This window comes from Xyrauchen texanus, chromosome 46 (assembly GCF_025860055.1).
Source record: "Xyrauchen texanus isolate HMW12.3.18 chromosome 46, RBS_HiC_50CHRs, whole genome shotgun sequence".
Classification (NCBI taxonomy): Eukaryota; Metazoa; Chordata; class Actinopteri; order Cypriniformes; family Catostomidae; genus Xyrauchen; species Xyrauchen texanus.
In genome coordinates, this window is record NC_068321.1 from 9,630,281 (window position 1) to 9,646,555 (window position 16,275).

Genomic DNA, 16,275 nt, shown 5'->3' on the forward strand with positions numbered 1-16,275 from the left:
TCAGGCCAGGAGGGCTCTAGATTCAAAGTACAGATTTTAGAGCTTGAGGTTTTCATTAGATTTACCACCATGATCATACAGGAAATTGACTTGTTGCTTCTGAAAGTTCATGTACCCTGAGATCAACCCCATTCAGCTGAAAAGCAGCCTCCCGCATCAGACCTTTTTTTTTTTTCATCAATTCAAACATGATCACACTTTCCTCTTGCACTACAAATAGAACGCTGCATAAACAACCTCCAAGACATGGGAACCATGGAAGTAATTGTGTTCAAATAAACAATGGTGAGCACCGTTTGGAAGTTGCATTTCCACTCTAAAATTACATTTCTTCTCCACTGACAATTAGGTTTAGGTTTAGGATTTGGGTTTGGAAGTAGATTTAATACTACTTATTATTTACAAATTATTTACTACTAAAAATATAACTCGCTTTGCCGCTACTCTGTGGACATTTCACCTTACCTTCAACAACACTTCCAGCTTCGACTACTGGGGGCAGTGTTTCAAAATTCAGTAAACAGACAGACCTCAGCTAAGAACTTTCGACCTGATAAAAGTTTTTGCACACAGTTTTTCTATGTCAATTTTAAAGGTATAAAATTACGTAAAAACTACTTAATTTCATGACATAACATTGATTAAAGTGAGTGAGTAAATTTATCTTAAAATTGTCAGTTAGTAGAGTAACTATTTACAAACCTTATGTACAAGGTCCTTAAACATTTTGAACTTTACTTATTAACGCGTTTAATCACATATTCACTGTAAATAGTAATAGTAATCTCAAATTATAAAAAAAATTGTTTACTAAATGTAATCTTACATTTTTAATATTCTTACTAGTTTTAATTAAGTTACCGTTACTCTCTAAATCCTAAAATTGTCATTAATAAAAATATTTAAGTGGTCCTAATTAAACAGTAACAATCAATAGATCATTTTTTTGACCAAGGACAGTTAATTTTGAGTTGATATAAAATTCAGACTTCAAACTTTTTTATTGTGGCACTAACTTAAGACTTACTCGCTCATAAATGACATGTAAAAACTAAATAAACTGTGGTTGGTCGCTTTACACATCAGTAAAAGTGGGTGATTTTTTGCCAGAACAACCTGCAAAGTGGACCATACTTTATGCTAATTGGCAAAAGTCTGGCTACAAACATTGGAGTTACACAAACAACATAGAAAAATGTTGATCTAAAAAATTAAAAAAAATGATGCAACAGGATGATACGGTCACAATGGCATGCTAATCAACAACTTAAAAATGCTATGAATGGCAGAAACCTATCATACTGTAGCTGTAATTTACGGGAAAGCGTAACGGTTTGGAAAGGGGTTTATCCTTAAAGTAATTCTGTCAACTGTTTTTTGTGTCAATTGCTGTTATTTACAATGTTTCTTGTCTCATCGGAATACTCCAAGATATACTTTTTTAGTTTGGTTTGAGTTTCTGTTAATATATAAATATCTTAAAATATGCAAAATACAAAATATCAAGCCAAAATCTGTCCTAATGCTGACAGTTTTTTACTGAAATGCAATAGGTAAACAAGAGTTGATGTCACGAACCCCGCTCCTCTGCCCCATCCCCGCTTCGTCGCACACACACACTCCCTCGACCTCACTCCCTCGCTCCGCCCCCTCAAGCTTTTCACGCTCTTTTTGCTCGCTCGAGCCCTCACGCCCACTTTGCTCCTACTCGCTCACATGCTCGTAGGCAATCTCCCTTCCTCGAGTCCCTCACGCGTTTCCAATCCCCCAGAACATTATGACCACCTGCACTCGCGTCATCTGCACTCCTGCACATTAGTTTCACCTGCACTCGTCTCATCACCTGTCATGGTTTACACCTGCACTCGCCCCTATATATATATCACTACCCTTTCGTCTCACGGTTGTTGGTTATTGTATTTAGTTTCCCGTGTCTTTGCCCCCGCTAGTCTCGTCTAGTTTTGATACCCTCTTGAACTCCTCTTGATTACCCCCTTAGCTTGCCAGCTCCTCGTTCCCCTAGTACCCCTGACTACTCCCTTTGTAAGTTTACCCGCCTCTCGATCCTGTTTACCCCGGCTTTGACCCTCGCTCCCCTCGACTATTCTCCCGGATTTGCCCCCTTTACTCTCTTTGATTCCCCGGCTTTTGACCCTACGCTACCCTGACCATTCTCCCTCTGGATTTTCCGTGCTGTACTTTTGTTTGCCTGCAAATAAACGCAGTGTTGATATACATTGTGAATGTCTCATCTTGTGTGTGTGTGTGCGGGTTACAGAATAACCAACCTCACCGTAGACAGTCACAATGTATCACGCGGAGGATTCGCGCAGCTCACTAGAGCGGAGATACACGTCACATTCAGCGCGAGGAGCTACTGTTTGGACACTTGACCAAGTGCTCGCGGCCCAGGGGCAGCAGGTATGTGCTATGTCTGATTCATTTCACCCTGTTTCACCTGTGTCTGCCCCTGAGCCCGTTGATGCTCTCCATGCATCCGCGAGTGCCGTATGCTCTCCATCCCCGGAGAGGTTTTATGGCTCTTCTGATGCTAACCAAGGGTTTTTCATGCAAGGCAGCGGTTGTTTAACTCATAACCCCGCCCTTGACATTATGGAGCCAGCAGCCCGACTCTTGGTTTTGCGTCAGGGGAGTCAACCCTTGGAGGCTTATGTGGTTGATTTTTGTGCCCTGGCCAACCAGGTGAATTTTGATGAGGTGGCTCTGAAAGACATTTTTCAATTTGGACTGAATGAGCCAGCCTCATCATTCATGCCTGGTGGTCGCTGCTCTCTCAACCTGGCTCAGTTTATTGACCTCGCCCTACTGTGCGCTGGTTCCTCGTTTACTGTGGGGGAGGCAGACACTGAACCAGCGCTCCATACCACGGTCCCCATCTTGAAGCCTACCACGGCCCCCGTCTTGAAGCCTACCACGGCCCCCGTCTTGAAGCCTTACACGGCCCCCGTCCCGAAGCCTTACACGGCCCTAGCCCCGAAGCCCGTCACGGCCCCAGTCCCGTCACGGCCCCAGTCCTGAAGCCCGTCACGGCCCCAGTCCCGAAGCCCGTCACGGCCCCAGTCCCGAAGCCTGACACGGCCCCAGTCCCGAGGCCTGTCACGGCCCCAGTCCCGAAGCCTGTCACGGCCCCAGTCTCGAAGCCTGGCACGGCCAGCGAGTCAATGCCCATGCCTGCCACGGCCAACGAGCCAGCGCCCATGCCCGCCACGGGCAACGAGCCAGCGCCCATGCCCGCCACACCCGGCGAGCCAGCGCCCATGTCCGCCACGGTCAGCGAGCCAGCGCCTGTAGCCTCGACCGCCCCAGAGCCAGCGCCTGTAGCCTCGACCATCCCCATGGCTACGTCCCCTGTTGGCCGAAGACGTAAGAGAAGGAAGAGGGCCCCTTCTCCCCAGTCTCGTCTTGTGCTCAAGACCGCAGAGGTTCCCTCAGAGTCTTCCACGGCTCTGCCGGGTTCTGCTCCGCCCCCAGAGTCTTCCACGGCTCTGCCGGGTTCTGCTCCACCCCCAGAGTCTTCCACGGCTCTGCCGGGTTCTGCTTCACCCCCAGAGTCTTCCACGGCTCTGCCAGCCTCTGCTTGCCCCTCAGAGCCCTCGCGGCCTCCGCCTCACGAGCCTCCCAAGGCTCCTCCTCCTAAGCCTCCCAGGGCTCTTCCTCTCAAGCCTCCCAGGGCTCTTCCTCTCGAGCCTCCTAAGGCTCCTCCTCTCGAGCCTCCCAGAGCTCTACCTCCCAAGCCCCCCAGGGTTCTGCCTTTCAAGTCTCTCGAGCCTCCCAGAGCTCTACCCCTCGAGCCTCCCAGGGCTCCGCCACACGAGCCTCCCAAGGCTCCCAAGGCTCCTCCTCCCAAGCCTCCCAGGGCTCCTCCTCTCGAGCCTCTCAGGGCTTCTCCTCTCGAGTCTTTCAGGGCTCCCCCTCCCAAGCCTCTCAGGGCTTCTCCTCTCGAGTCTTTCAGGGCTCCACCCCTCAAGCCTCTCACGGCTTCACCTCTTGAGTCTCTCAGGGCTCCTCCCCCCCTCAAGCCTCTCAGGGCTTCCCCTCTCGAGTCTTTCAGGGCTCCTCCTCCCCTCGAGCCTCTCAGGGCTCCGTCCCTCGAGTCTTTCATGGCTCCACCCCTCAAGCCTCTCACGGCTTCGCCTCTCGAGTCTCTCAGGGCTCCTCCTCCCCTTGAGCCTCTCAGGGCTCCGTCCCTCGTGTCTTTCATGGCTCCACCCCTCAAGCCTCTCACGGCTTCGCCTCTCGAGTCTCTCAGGGCTCCTCCCCCTCTCAAGCCTCTCAGGGCTTCCCCTCTCGAGTCTCTCAGGGCTCCTCCTCCCCTCAAGCCTCTCAGGGCTTCGTCTCTCGAGTCTTTCATGGCTTCCCCCCTCGAGCCTCTCGAGTCTTCCACGACCTTTTTCCCCGAGCCTCTCACGGCTCTACTCCCAGAGACTCCAGAGCTTCCTAGGTCTCCGCCTCCCGAGCCTCCTACGGCTCTGCCTCCCGAGCCTCCTACGGCTCCGCCTCCCGAGCCTCCCACGGCTCCACCTCATGAGCCCCTCATGGCTCTGCTCCCAAAGACTCCAGAGCTTTCTATGGCTCCGCCTCTCGGGCCTCCTACGGCTCTACCCCCCGAGACTACAGAGCCTGCCAGGTCATCGCCCCTAAAGCCTCCTTCGGCTCCACCTCCAGAGCCTTCCAGAACCCCACCTCCAGAGCCGCCTACAGTGCCGCCTCTGACGGCACCGCCTTTCACGGCTCTTCCCTGGCCCCCTGACCCTGTCCGGTGGCCCCCTGACACTCTCCCTGTCCTGTGGCCTCTTCCCTGGCCTCCTGACCCTGTTCCTGTCCGGTGGTCACCTTCCAGACCCCGGGAACCAGTCCCTGTCCTCCAGTCGCCTTCCAGACCCCCTGACCCAGCCTTTGCCCTATGACTGCCCCCTAGATCCGCTATGTTCCCCCTGACCTTGCCTTGAAACTGCCCATTGACCCCATGGACTGTCTCATTTCCCTCTGTGCCCCTTGAACTGCCCTCAATTTTGTTTGTGTGTTTTGTGGGTTGTCTGTTCAGGGTTTTGTTTGTTAGGATCATCCTGCACCACCTCCCGCGGCCGTCAGGAGCCTATTCAGAGGGGGGAGTACTGTCACGAACCCCGCTCCTCTGCCCCATCCCCGCTTCGTCGCACACACACACTCCCTCGACCTCACTCCCTCGCTCCGCCCCCTCAAGCTTTTCACGCTCTTTTTGCTCGCTTGAGCCCTCACGCCCACTTTGCTCCTACTCGCTCACATGCTCGTAGGCAATCTCCCTTCCTCGAGTCCCTCACGCGTTTCCAATCCCCCAGAACATTATGACCACCTGCACTCGTGTCATCTGCACTCCTGCACATTAGTTTCACCTGCACTCGTCTCATCACCTGTCATGGTTTACACCTGCACTCACCCCTATATATATCACTACCCTTTTGTCTCACGGTTGTTGGTTATTGTATTTAGTTTCCCGTGTCTTTGCCCTCGCTAGTCTCGTCTAGTTTTGATTCCCTCTTGAACTCCTCTTGATTACCCCCTTAGCTTGCCAGCTCCTCGTTCCCCTAGTATCCCTGACTACTCCCTTTGTAAGTTTACCCGCCTCTCGATCCTGTTTACCCCGGCTTTGACCCTCGCTCCCCTCGACTATTCTCCCGGATTTGCCCCCTTTACTCTCTTTGATTCCCCGGCTTTTGACCCTATGCTACCCTGACCATTCTCCCTCTGGATTTTCCGTGCTGTACTTTTGTTTGCCTGCAAATAAACACAGTTTTGATATACATTGTGACTGTCTCATCTTGTGTGTGTGTGTGCGGGTTACAGTTGACAATCAAGTTATGCATTATGAATCACTTCAGCATAAAAACATATTATAAACAAATTCCTTTAAAGTACTTTATGTCAGATAAAATGAAGATTATGATCTTTGCTATTCTAGACACTACTAGTATTGTTTATATGACATGTTGGGGCCTATTTTTACCTCGCCCCTGCCAAACATGAAAAAAATTCCTGAAATTCCAGTTAAAAGTCAGTATCGTGAATATTTCTATCTTTGCTTGGCTTATGTTTTGCCAGAATCGTTTATCTGATAATTACTGAAAGTGGCACTGTGACAAGAGCACCAATAAAAACAGTGTGTAAAATATTACAGCATGCAAACTTAGAAACTGTTTCTGATTTTGTCTAATGGAAGTGTTTAGTTTCAAACTAAAACTAATAAATTCGGATCATGTTTACACATTTAAATTTAAATTAGGTATTTTAAACAAACAAACAAACAAACAAACAAACAAACAAACAAACAAACAAACAGACCAAGTATTAAAGTCATGAAAATAATTAAATTAAAAATGCTTAAAATGCATTTTAATTCCTCAAACATTTTCTAAAAGATTAATAAAAGGTAATCTTATACTGTACATACATTATATAAGTGTGTTTATATCTGACAAATTCCCACTTTGGTCATGTCTATGGACATCTTCAAAGGTACAAATAATTAATAAATTACATTAAATAAAATTAGATTTAATAATAATAATAAAAAGTCACTGATCATAATTAATGATATTTGTTAAACAAAACAAGCCCAGATGTGATTTTGCAGCCTCTGTAATGCAAAATGTAATTATCACAGGAGCACGTGATGTTTTACCTATTACGAAAAATGCAGAACGAGACATTGTTTGCGAGTACTTTTCATGTGGATTTCAAAGCGGTGCTTGACGCTGCTGTTGACGTCTGGTGCGAATTGTAAATGCGGTCATGTGATTGCCATTGCAAAGCCATTAGCCGCAGTCTGCCGGCTGATTAATACTGTGGAAGTTGAGAGTTTAACAGATTTAATGCCCATTGCAATGAATATGCAACCTATGGGGAGAAATTATTCCACTTAGATTTAGCGAAACGTTTAATGAAACTTGAATTGGTGATATTTTAGGACATTTCTATCTTTACACTGAGGAAGGCTTTGATTGGGAAAAGCATTATATTGTTACATTTAGTTTTGTTTTGTTTTGTTTCCTAAGAAGAAAATAAGTGAATTCTGAGAGATCAGGAGTCAAGTCAAGTCAAGTCAAGTCAAGTGGTTTTTATTGTTGTTCAACCATATACAGTTAGTACAGTACACAGTGAAACGAGACAACGTTCCTCCAGGACCATGGTGCTACATAAAAAAACATAGGACAAACACAGAACCACATGAGACTACACAGACTAACATACCTATATAAAGTGCACATTTAAATGTGTGCAAAAAGCAATAAATTACTAAAAATTAACAGGACAATGGGCACAGTGAGAGACAGTGCAGTGCCGACCAGTACACAGTAGTGCAAAAAGATGACAGTTTCTAAAAATGCCAAATGTAAACATAACATACTATGAGATAGTGTTAGATAGTTATTGAGGTAGCAGCCAGGTATAAGTGACAATTATTAAAGTGCAACTCCGGACACGTGTGTGTGTGTGTGTGTGTGTGTGTGTGTGTGTGTGTGTGTCAGTCCAGTCTCTGAGTAGTGAGGATTCTGATGGCTTGGGGGAAGAAACTGTTACACAGTCTGGCCGTGAGGGCCCGAATGCTTCAGTACCATTTGCCAGATGGCAGGAGGTTGAAGAGTTTGTGTGAGGGGTGTGTGGGGTCATCCACAATGCTGGTTGCTTTGCGGATGCAGTGTTTTTTGTAAATGTCTTTGATGGAGGGAAGAGAGACCCCGATGATCTTCTCAGCTGTCATCACTATACTCTGCAGGGCTTTGCGGTACGAAACGGTGCAAGTCCCAAACCAGGCAGTGATCCAGCTGTTCAGGATGCTCTCAATAGTCCCTCTATAGAATGTAGTGAGGATGGGGGTGGGAGATGTGCTTTCCTCAGCCTTCGAAGAAAGTAGAGATGCTGCTGGGCTTTCTTGGTAATAGAGCTGGTGTTGAGGGACCAGGTGCGGTTCTCTGCCAGGTGAACACCAAGGAATTTGGTGCTCTTGACGATCTCCACTGAGAAGCCGTCGATGTTCACTCCTAAAGTCAACAACCATCTCTTTCGTTTTGTCCACTTTCAGAGACAGCTTGTTGGCTCTACACCAGTCCGTTAGCTGCTGCACCTCCTCTCTGTATGCTGACTCGTCGTTCTTGCTGATGAGACCCACCACGGTCGTGTCATCGGCAAACTTAATGATGTGGTTCGAGCTGTGCATTGCTGCACAGTCGTGAGTCAGCAGAGTGAACAGCAGTGGACTGAGCATACAGCCCTGGGGGGCCACAGTGCTCAGTGTGGTGGTGGTAGAGATGCTGTTCCCGATCCGGACGGACTGAGGTCTCCCAGGAATGCTGAGCACTCTGCCAGGAATGTTGTCTGGTCTTTCAGCCTTCCGTGGGTTGACTCTACGTAGAGTTTTCCTCACATCAGCCGTGGTAAGAGGCATCAGGCGACGCCGAGTTCGCATAGCAACTCCTGCAGATCATCATGAAGCTTGGTTGTTGCATGAATGTTATATTTTAACAGTGTCTGGCGATGGTAGACACGAACACTTGTTGCTCCGATGTCCATGTGCCATAAAAGTCGGGCTAAGTGACAAAAATAGCACCATTTTGGATCCGGAGTGGCTGCTGCGTGCTACCGCACCGTCATCTTGGATCTGTAGACTAGAGTATATTTGGATTAAAATTGAAGCACTTTCAAATTCTTCGATTAATCGTGATGATGAAATTGACAGATAGCATTAATAACAAAATATAAATGTCTTCAAAAACAAAAATCTATTTTTTATTTTAACATTAAAAGGAATGTAGGGCGAGACATTATTTTATCTATTGGATCTGATTGGATCGTAAAATGTGGGTGTTCATTACCAGAATAGCACAGCTAGCTAGACGTGGTCTTTACCTGACAGGTGGTTGGAGGACTGGGTGATGTCAACCAGACATTGTTTCGAAGGCAAAGTACAGTACTGTGCAAAAGTCTTAGGCATGTAAGATGTTTCCCAAAATAATTTATTTCAAGATAGTTATGTATAATTTCAGCTTTAGTGTGCTAAAAGGAAAAATATATTTTAGACTCCCATAGATTACTTTTGCAAATAGAAAAGATTAAAATAGAAGAACAGGGAGCCCTGCAACAGATTTCATGGCCCTCGCAAAGCCCCCCACTGAACATCGTGTCACTCTAAGATTACATAAAGAGACAGAAGCAATTGAGACAGCCTAAATAGATAGAATAACTGTGATGAATTCTCCAAGAAGCTTGAAACATCCTATCAGCCAACAACCAAGAAAAACTGTGTCCAGGTGTACCTATGTGAATTGGTGCTGTTTTTAATGCAAAGGTGGCCACACCAAATATTGATTTAACTTTGTTTATGTTTACTGGACTTTGTATGACATTAATTGATCAATGAAAACTATTTTGAAGACATCGCTCACTATGCATCATTTTTCACAGTACTGTAAGTCCGAACACTTATGAAAAATTTAATTTTAGGAATAACATACACAAAAGAATCATGCACAATAAGACCAGGAACATGAATCAAGAGTGTAAATAGGGTCAATTTTGATTTCATGTTGACTTCAACTGAAACAAATGAAGTTAATGGCAAGTTCCCATTTAGATAGCTAGGTAAAAGTGCATATGTGCACAATTCGAATAGCAATAGCAGCAGTTTAAGCAGGATGGTGCTCCCTTCTTACCCCTCTTGGTTGTCCTCTTCATCCAGATTGGAAAGTAGCTGTGATCCGGCAAGCGAGAGATCCAGCGCAGCCAGAGGAAGGTCCCTGTAGGCGAAGCTGACCAGCTGCACTGGAGCCATGCACTGGCCCTCATCATCCACCTGCTGTGAGATCACCTCCAGATCCGGTGCTGCGACCTGCTGAGAGGGCCTGCGGACACATGGGTGAACACTACTCTGTCTGTTGCATTGCCAATTAATGTTACATTATTTATCTTCCATTAAGGTAGAACCACAATATTGTTTAGAAATGATTATCAAACCTGCGTTACCACCAAAACATTCTATGCAGAACCATAGACTAAATAAAACATCAAAGCAGAAGGGTATTTAGCTTGTACATCAACAATTGCTTTCCAGTTTTGTGTGCAATCAAGCGGTCAGTGGGTGAGACTATCTGTGGCTTAGGTTGAGAAGATTAAGTTGTGGTCAGTGTTCAACATGTCTGGTTTTATGGCCTAGATTGGTTCCTAAAAGCAGAATATCCATCATGGTTGGACCATCACGTGTAGCGTCTCACAATAATGAGGTATTGAGAGCATTTCAAAGCACAATATTGTGGCAAAACAACAAAGCCCCACAGTTGGATGTCATGACCTGTTCTGCCTGGGTTTGCCTTTGATTTATTGGCTGCAGTGTGCTGATTCACCTCACATTCGCAGTCTGGGATTACTGTTTTCAATCTTAGCGCAATTAATGGACACTTCTGCAAAGCTCACACTTCACCCTGATGTGCTCTGGAATAGGCCTTGATATTGCACACTACGTTGGGGTGGTGACTTTAAGGAATAGTTTTCCTATAAATGTTAATTGTGTAATTATTTACCCTTGTGTTGTTCTTCTGTCAAACAGAATGCTAATGCAGCTCTTTTGCAGACAAAGAAAGTGAATGGTGACCAGGGGCAGTCAAGCTCCAAAAATGACAAGAAGTACCATAAAAGCAGCATTTAAATAGTCCACTTGTGTGGACTGAAGTCATATGATAGCTTTGTGTGAGGAGCAGAATAAGTGAACAGAACAGTCGTAATATCCCCTCCATCAAAACATTAACATCCTTTTATGGTGTTTCTTTACAGTCCTTTTTGGAGCTCAATAACCACGCTTACTATGAAAATTGTTCCACTGGTTGGCATTGTTGAACGACATGAGGGTGAGTAAATAATGACAGTATTTTTATTTTTGGATGAACTTTACTAGATAACCTAAAAAAAGAACGTGGAATCTAGCCATCTGTGCAGCCAGCCAGCGAGCTAAGCGCCCATATTTCCGAAATAAGTGGCGATGTGATAATTACAATCATTATATACGCTCATAACTGAAATCAATACTCACAATCATTAAGATGGCTCAGTCAAGGGCAAAAGAAAGGATGGAACAGAGAGGGGCTGGAACGTGAGTTTTGGCTCCTGGCCCAGGCATGAGGGGAAATAAATGATGCCGCCTCAAAGAAAAGAAAGAGGTAGAAAAAAAGCTTGTAAGAGTGGAGAAAAAAGAAAACAGAACATTGGAGATGGAGAGATGGAGAGAGAGAGACCAAGAGAGACTGTTTGTTATTGTAAGGCAGTGCTACTATGCTGGGAAGTGTTTGTGTGGGACCTTGGCTTATCCCAGTCTCTGAAATGTTAATGCAGTCATAGCCGTGTAGCCAGGCATAGCTCATTCCAATTTGGCCTTATACATTCCTACAGAAAACCCTCTTCATGAATATTCTGCTGTTCTTTTATCAATGTGTGATGTGTATTGAACAAACAATGTGTAAAAAAGAAATGAATGATGAATTAGTGTGTGAATTAACCTGTCAAAATCATACCTGTCATATTTTACCACAAAATCAAAAAGAAAATATATTTTGCTTGAAAAAAACAAAGCCTATTTTTTTAGGACCATTAAGATTTTTTTGCATTAAGATGTTATTTTTAAGACAATTAAGCACATTTTTCCCAATTCTCATTACTGTAGTGGGAAATATTCTCATTCTCAATACCGTAATGCATTCATAATAACTAAAATTGTATAATATTTAACATGTAAAGTATTTATACACATTGTTAATATTTGTTGTACTGTCTTTAATATATGCTGATTTAAAACCCCTTATCCTCTGGTGTATTTTTGGGCGCCGCCCGCAGTTTTGCACACTCACATTTAAAAGCTCACCATTCAAACATAATGTGAAATAATTGCAAAAAAGTTGTCAACATTTTCAGAGAATATATATATTTTAGTATTATTGTCCTAACTTTATAAACATGCAACGATGGTTCTCTTTACTCTACCTCTCATTCACTCTAGTCCCATTTTATTCCGCTAGGTGGCAAAAGCACTAGAAAAATTTATTTTATATCACATTCCATCACAATATACAGATCTGAAATGTAGGTGGTTCTCTAACGTATTCTAACGAGATCCTTCCCTTTGCGATGATATACAGTATAACATTGTATCATCAGTAGTCGAAAACCTATTTTTCTGATGATTTGTTATGCATGCTTTTCCTTCTGAATGACATATTTTGTTCTGGACATCTAAAATATAACATTAGATTATTCAGCTAAGCAAGCTCACAGACAACAAAAAATGGCTAATTGTTTAGAAACTGCCTCATTTAAAAGCAGATATAACGTATATCTTTGGGGCTTACAGCAGCAGTGATTGGTGCATAAAAGAGAAGTTTGTATTTGATGTCTTACAGAAAAATTATTTCAATTTGTGATTCTTTTGAAAATCATTCAAACTGTCCATTTAGGTGCTATGTGAAGGACTTTTATTTTCATCTTAATATTTCTACCTTTTAATTCTAAGTTCACAGTAAAAATATACATTATGCTTAACAAGTCTACATTTATAATCAATAAGACTATAAGTAAACTACTGTAACAAATATTATGGGTAGTTATATTTATTAACTACCCGTAATAAATATAACAGTATTACATTAAGAATCTAATGATAATAACAGCGTTACAATACAGATAATTTTAAAAGGTTAGTTCTCCAAAAGTGAAAAGTCTGTCATCATTTACATTTAGTTTGGTATAAAATGAGGGCAAAATTATGTCAGAATTTTAATTTTTGCATGATCTATCCATTTAATAGCCCTATCTCATAATTTCTTAATCGTTTCCTTTTGATTTTGGGGTGAAATGAGGTCAGGTCATATTTTCGTGTGATATGATGCTTTAAAGGAATATTCCAGGTTCAATACAAGTGAGGCTCAACCAACAGCATTTGTGGCATAATACTGATTAAATTACTTTTGACTTGCTCCTCCAAAAATCTGTTTTCCAGTGAGGCACTTACATTGGAAGTGTATGGGGCCAATCCACAAACTTTAAAATACTCACTGTTTCAAATGTTTAGCCACAAAACCTCAACAATATGCATGTTAACATGATTTTAGTGTGATAAAATCACTTAATAACCTTTTCTGTGTAAAGTTATAGCCAATGTACAACTTTGTTGCCTCAATTTCAGAATGTCTTCTTAATATTATTAACTCCTCGCTATGCTTAGGAAATGTCCCACGAAACTTTAAAATGGCAGTTTTCAAACCGCTTATTAAGAAGCCACAACTTGATCCTGGAAAACTGGCTAATTATAGACCGATTTCAAATCTCACATTTGTATCGAAAATACTAGAAAAGGTAGTATCCTCCCAAATATGTTCATTTCTACAGAGAAATAGTATATACGAAGAATTTCAGTCAGGATTTAGGCCTCATCACCGTACAGAGACTGCACTTATCAGAGTTACAAATGACTTGCTCGTATCATCTGATCGCGGCAGCCTTTCACTTCTAGTGCTTTTAGATCTTAATGCTGCATTCGACACGATAGATCACAACATTCTCATGAATAGGCTAGAGAATTATGTTGGCATTTGTGGACTTGTATTAGCATGGTTTAGGTCCTATTTAGCAGACCACTACCACTTTGTCTATGTAAATGAGGAATTGTCAAACCAAACAAAAGTAAAATATGGAGTGCCACAGGGATCAGTTTTAGGGCTTCTGCTTTTCTCCATGTATATGCTTCCCTGACAGATATTATCAGGAATCGTGGAATAAGTTTCCACTGCTATGCTGACGATACACAACTTTATATTTCTTCAAAACCTGATGAGATTTCACAATTCTCTAAATTAGCAGCGTGTATCAATGAAAAAAATATTGGATGGCCAGAAAGTTCCTTCTACTCAATTCTGACAAAACAGAGGTACTAATTATTGGACCAAAAAACTCTAAAAATAAGCCACTACAAAATAATTTGACTCTCGATTGATGTACTGTTACATCATCTTCAACAGCAAAGAACTTAGGTGTTATATTTGATACCAATCTGTCCTTTGAAAATCAAATGACCAATGTTTGTAGAACAGCATTCTTCCACCTAAGAAATATTGCTAAATTAAGGCACATGCTCTCTGTTGCTGATGCCGAAAAACGAATTAATGCGTTCATGTCCTCAAGACTAGATTATTGTAATGCATTACTGGGAGGATATCCAGCAAGATCAATAAATAAACTTCAATTGGTTCAATGCAACAGCCAGAGTGCTGACGAGAACCAAGGAATATGATCATATTAGCCCCATTTTATCATCGTTACATTAACTACCTGTTAAATTTCAGATTAATTTAACCGTTAACTATGTACAAAGCTTTGAATGGTCTAGCTCTGCAGTACTTAAGTGACCTTCTTCCACGCTATATTCCATCACGTTCATTACGATTGTGAAATTCTGGCCTGTTAATAGTTCCTAGAATATCAAAATCCACAAAAGGAGGTAGATCCTACTCATATTTGACTCCTAAACTATGGAATAGTCTCCCTAACACTGTTCGAGATGCAGACACACTCCCTCAGTTTAAGTCTAGACTAAAGACTATTTATCCAGGCATACACCTAATTTATCCTCCAACCCACAATTAGGCAGCTTTAGTAGGGTCTGCCGGAACCAGAAACCAGAAACATTGATTATGATTTATAACTCTGCAATAAATTGAATGGCATCTATGCTTATATTATTTTATTTGTTTCCCTGTCTCAACCTCGGGACTCCTATCGTGAGGTCACCAGAACCGGCTGGATCCAGCACCATTCCTGCTTCGTGTTGGACTCTACTGCTACGTGTCACTGAATGATGATGACTAAATGCAGCTGGTGCCAGTCAAACATCACTTCAGTCTATTATGATGGACTTCAGAGGATGAACTCTCTTCAGTCTATTGATGGACTACGATCTTGAAATGGAATACAAGACTAACAATTGCCAACAAAAGCCTTCATCAGCCAATTAACAAGGACATTGCATCTATGTGAACTACATTGGTCATTAAACTTACAGTTCAAACAAAATCGATGTTTAAACACTGACCCTTAACACTTACTTAGGTTAATAATTTTAAACCATGACTTGCACAATACATAAGTAATATTTACATTAAATTCATGATGTTAGCCAGAGGGGAACTGGCCCCCACAGTGAGTCTGGTTTCTCCCAAGGTTATTTTTCTGCATTAATCAACATCTTATGGAGTTTTCAGCTTGCTCACTGGGATTACTAATACAATTATTATGTAATTACTTTTTTTTAAACACGATTAACAATCGTATTTTATCTAATTACACAATGATGATTCATCAACATTATAGACATTACAGTTTTATCGTCTGTTAATGCTGATCTTCTGTAAAGCTGCTTTGAAACAATGTGTGTTGTGAAAGGCACTTGTAAAGGTATTCAATGGAAAGGAGGAGGCGAGAACCGGCTTGACGATATAAATGATAGTTTGCGTAGGATCACGACCCGGCCCCGCCCTCCGCCCTGCCACAGCACTTTACAAATAAAATTGACTTGACTTGATGATGCACTGTCAACAAACCTGAAAATAATGATAGAAACAACATTACAGCTCAAATAATACACAAGTTTTAACAGAAGAATAATTGTAAGTGCTTCACACTTCTGCCCTTAAACCCTCCAAAAATTGGCTCCATTCACTTCCATTGAAAGTGCCTCACTGAAACCTGAAAAATGTTTTTTGTGGTAATCAACATTATGCCACAAATGCTGTCAACTGAGCTTAAATATTGAATATTAAAATATTAAATATTCTTTTAAACTTGTGTTTACAATCAATTACTGTATCATACTGTACATTGCCATATCTTTACCAACACCACAAAGTTCCATGACAGCAGTGTTTCAGTCGTATTTTTTCTAAATCTCTTTTCACACCCTTTGCACCAGCTGGCCTGGGAAAGGACGAGCTCAGCATGTGGCATGCTGCCCTCAATGATGCTATCTGCACACTTGGCAGCTCTTCCCAACAATAGCTAACAGGACTCTAATCAGTCCTGACATGCACAAACTGTTCAGGGCATTAAAATCACATTTCCATATAACCATATACAAAGTCAAAGTTCTGTCAGATACTGATGAATGCTGGCTAGCACCAGAATGACTACATGGAGATCCTGTTCATCACACTGCAGGACAAGTAGAAGTGGAGGACATGGACATATCAT

The 16,275-nt window shown here is 42.7% G+C and overlaps 1 protein-coding gene across 1 annotated transcript in view; it reads right to left on the reverse strand.

The window, feature by feature from the left end:
• The window catches only part of LOC127638021 (transmembrane protein 266-like), a 92,233-nt gene extending 75,958 nt beyond the window's left edge, over nt 1-16,275 (reverse strand). The window contains exons 1-2 of the mRNA XM_052119370.1: nt 16,184-16,275; nt 9,708-9,896 (exon numbers count right to left, since the gene is read on the reverse strand). Of these exons, the coding sequence (XP_051975330.1) occupies nt 9,708-9,896; nt 16,184-16,275 (281 nt within the window). The remainder of the gene's footprint in view (nt 1-9,707; nt 9,897-16,183) is intronic.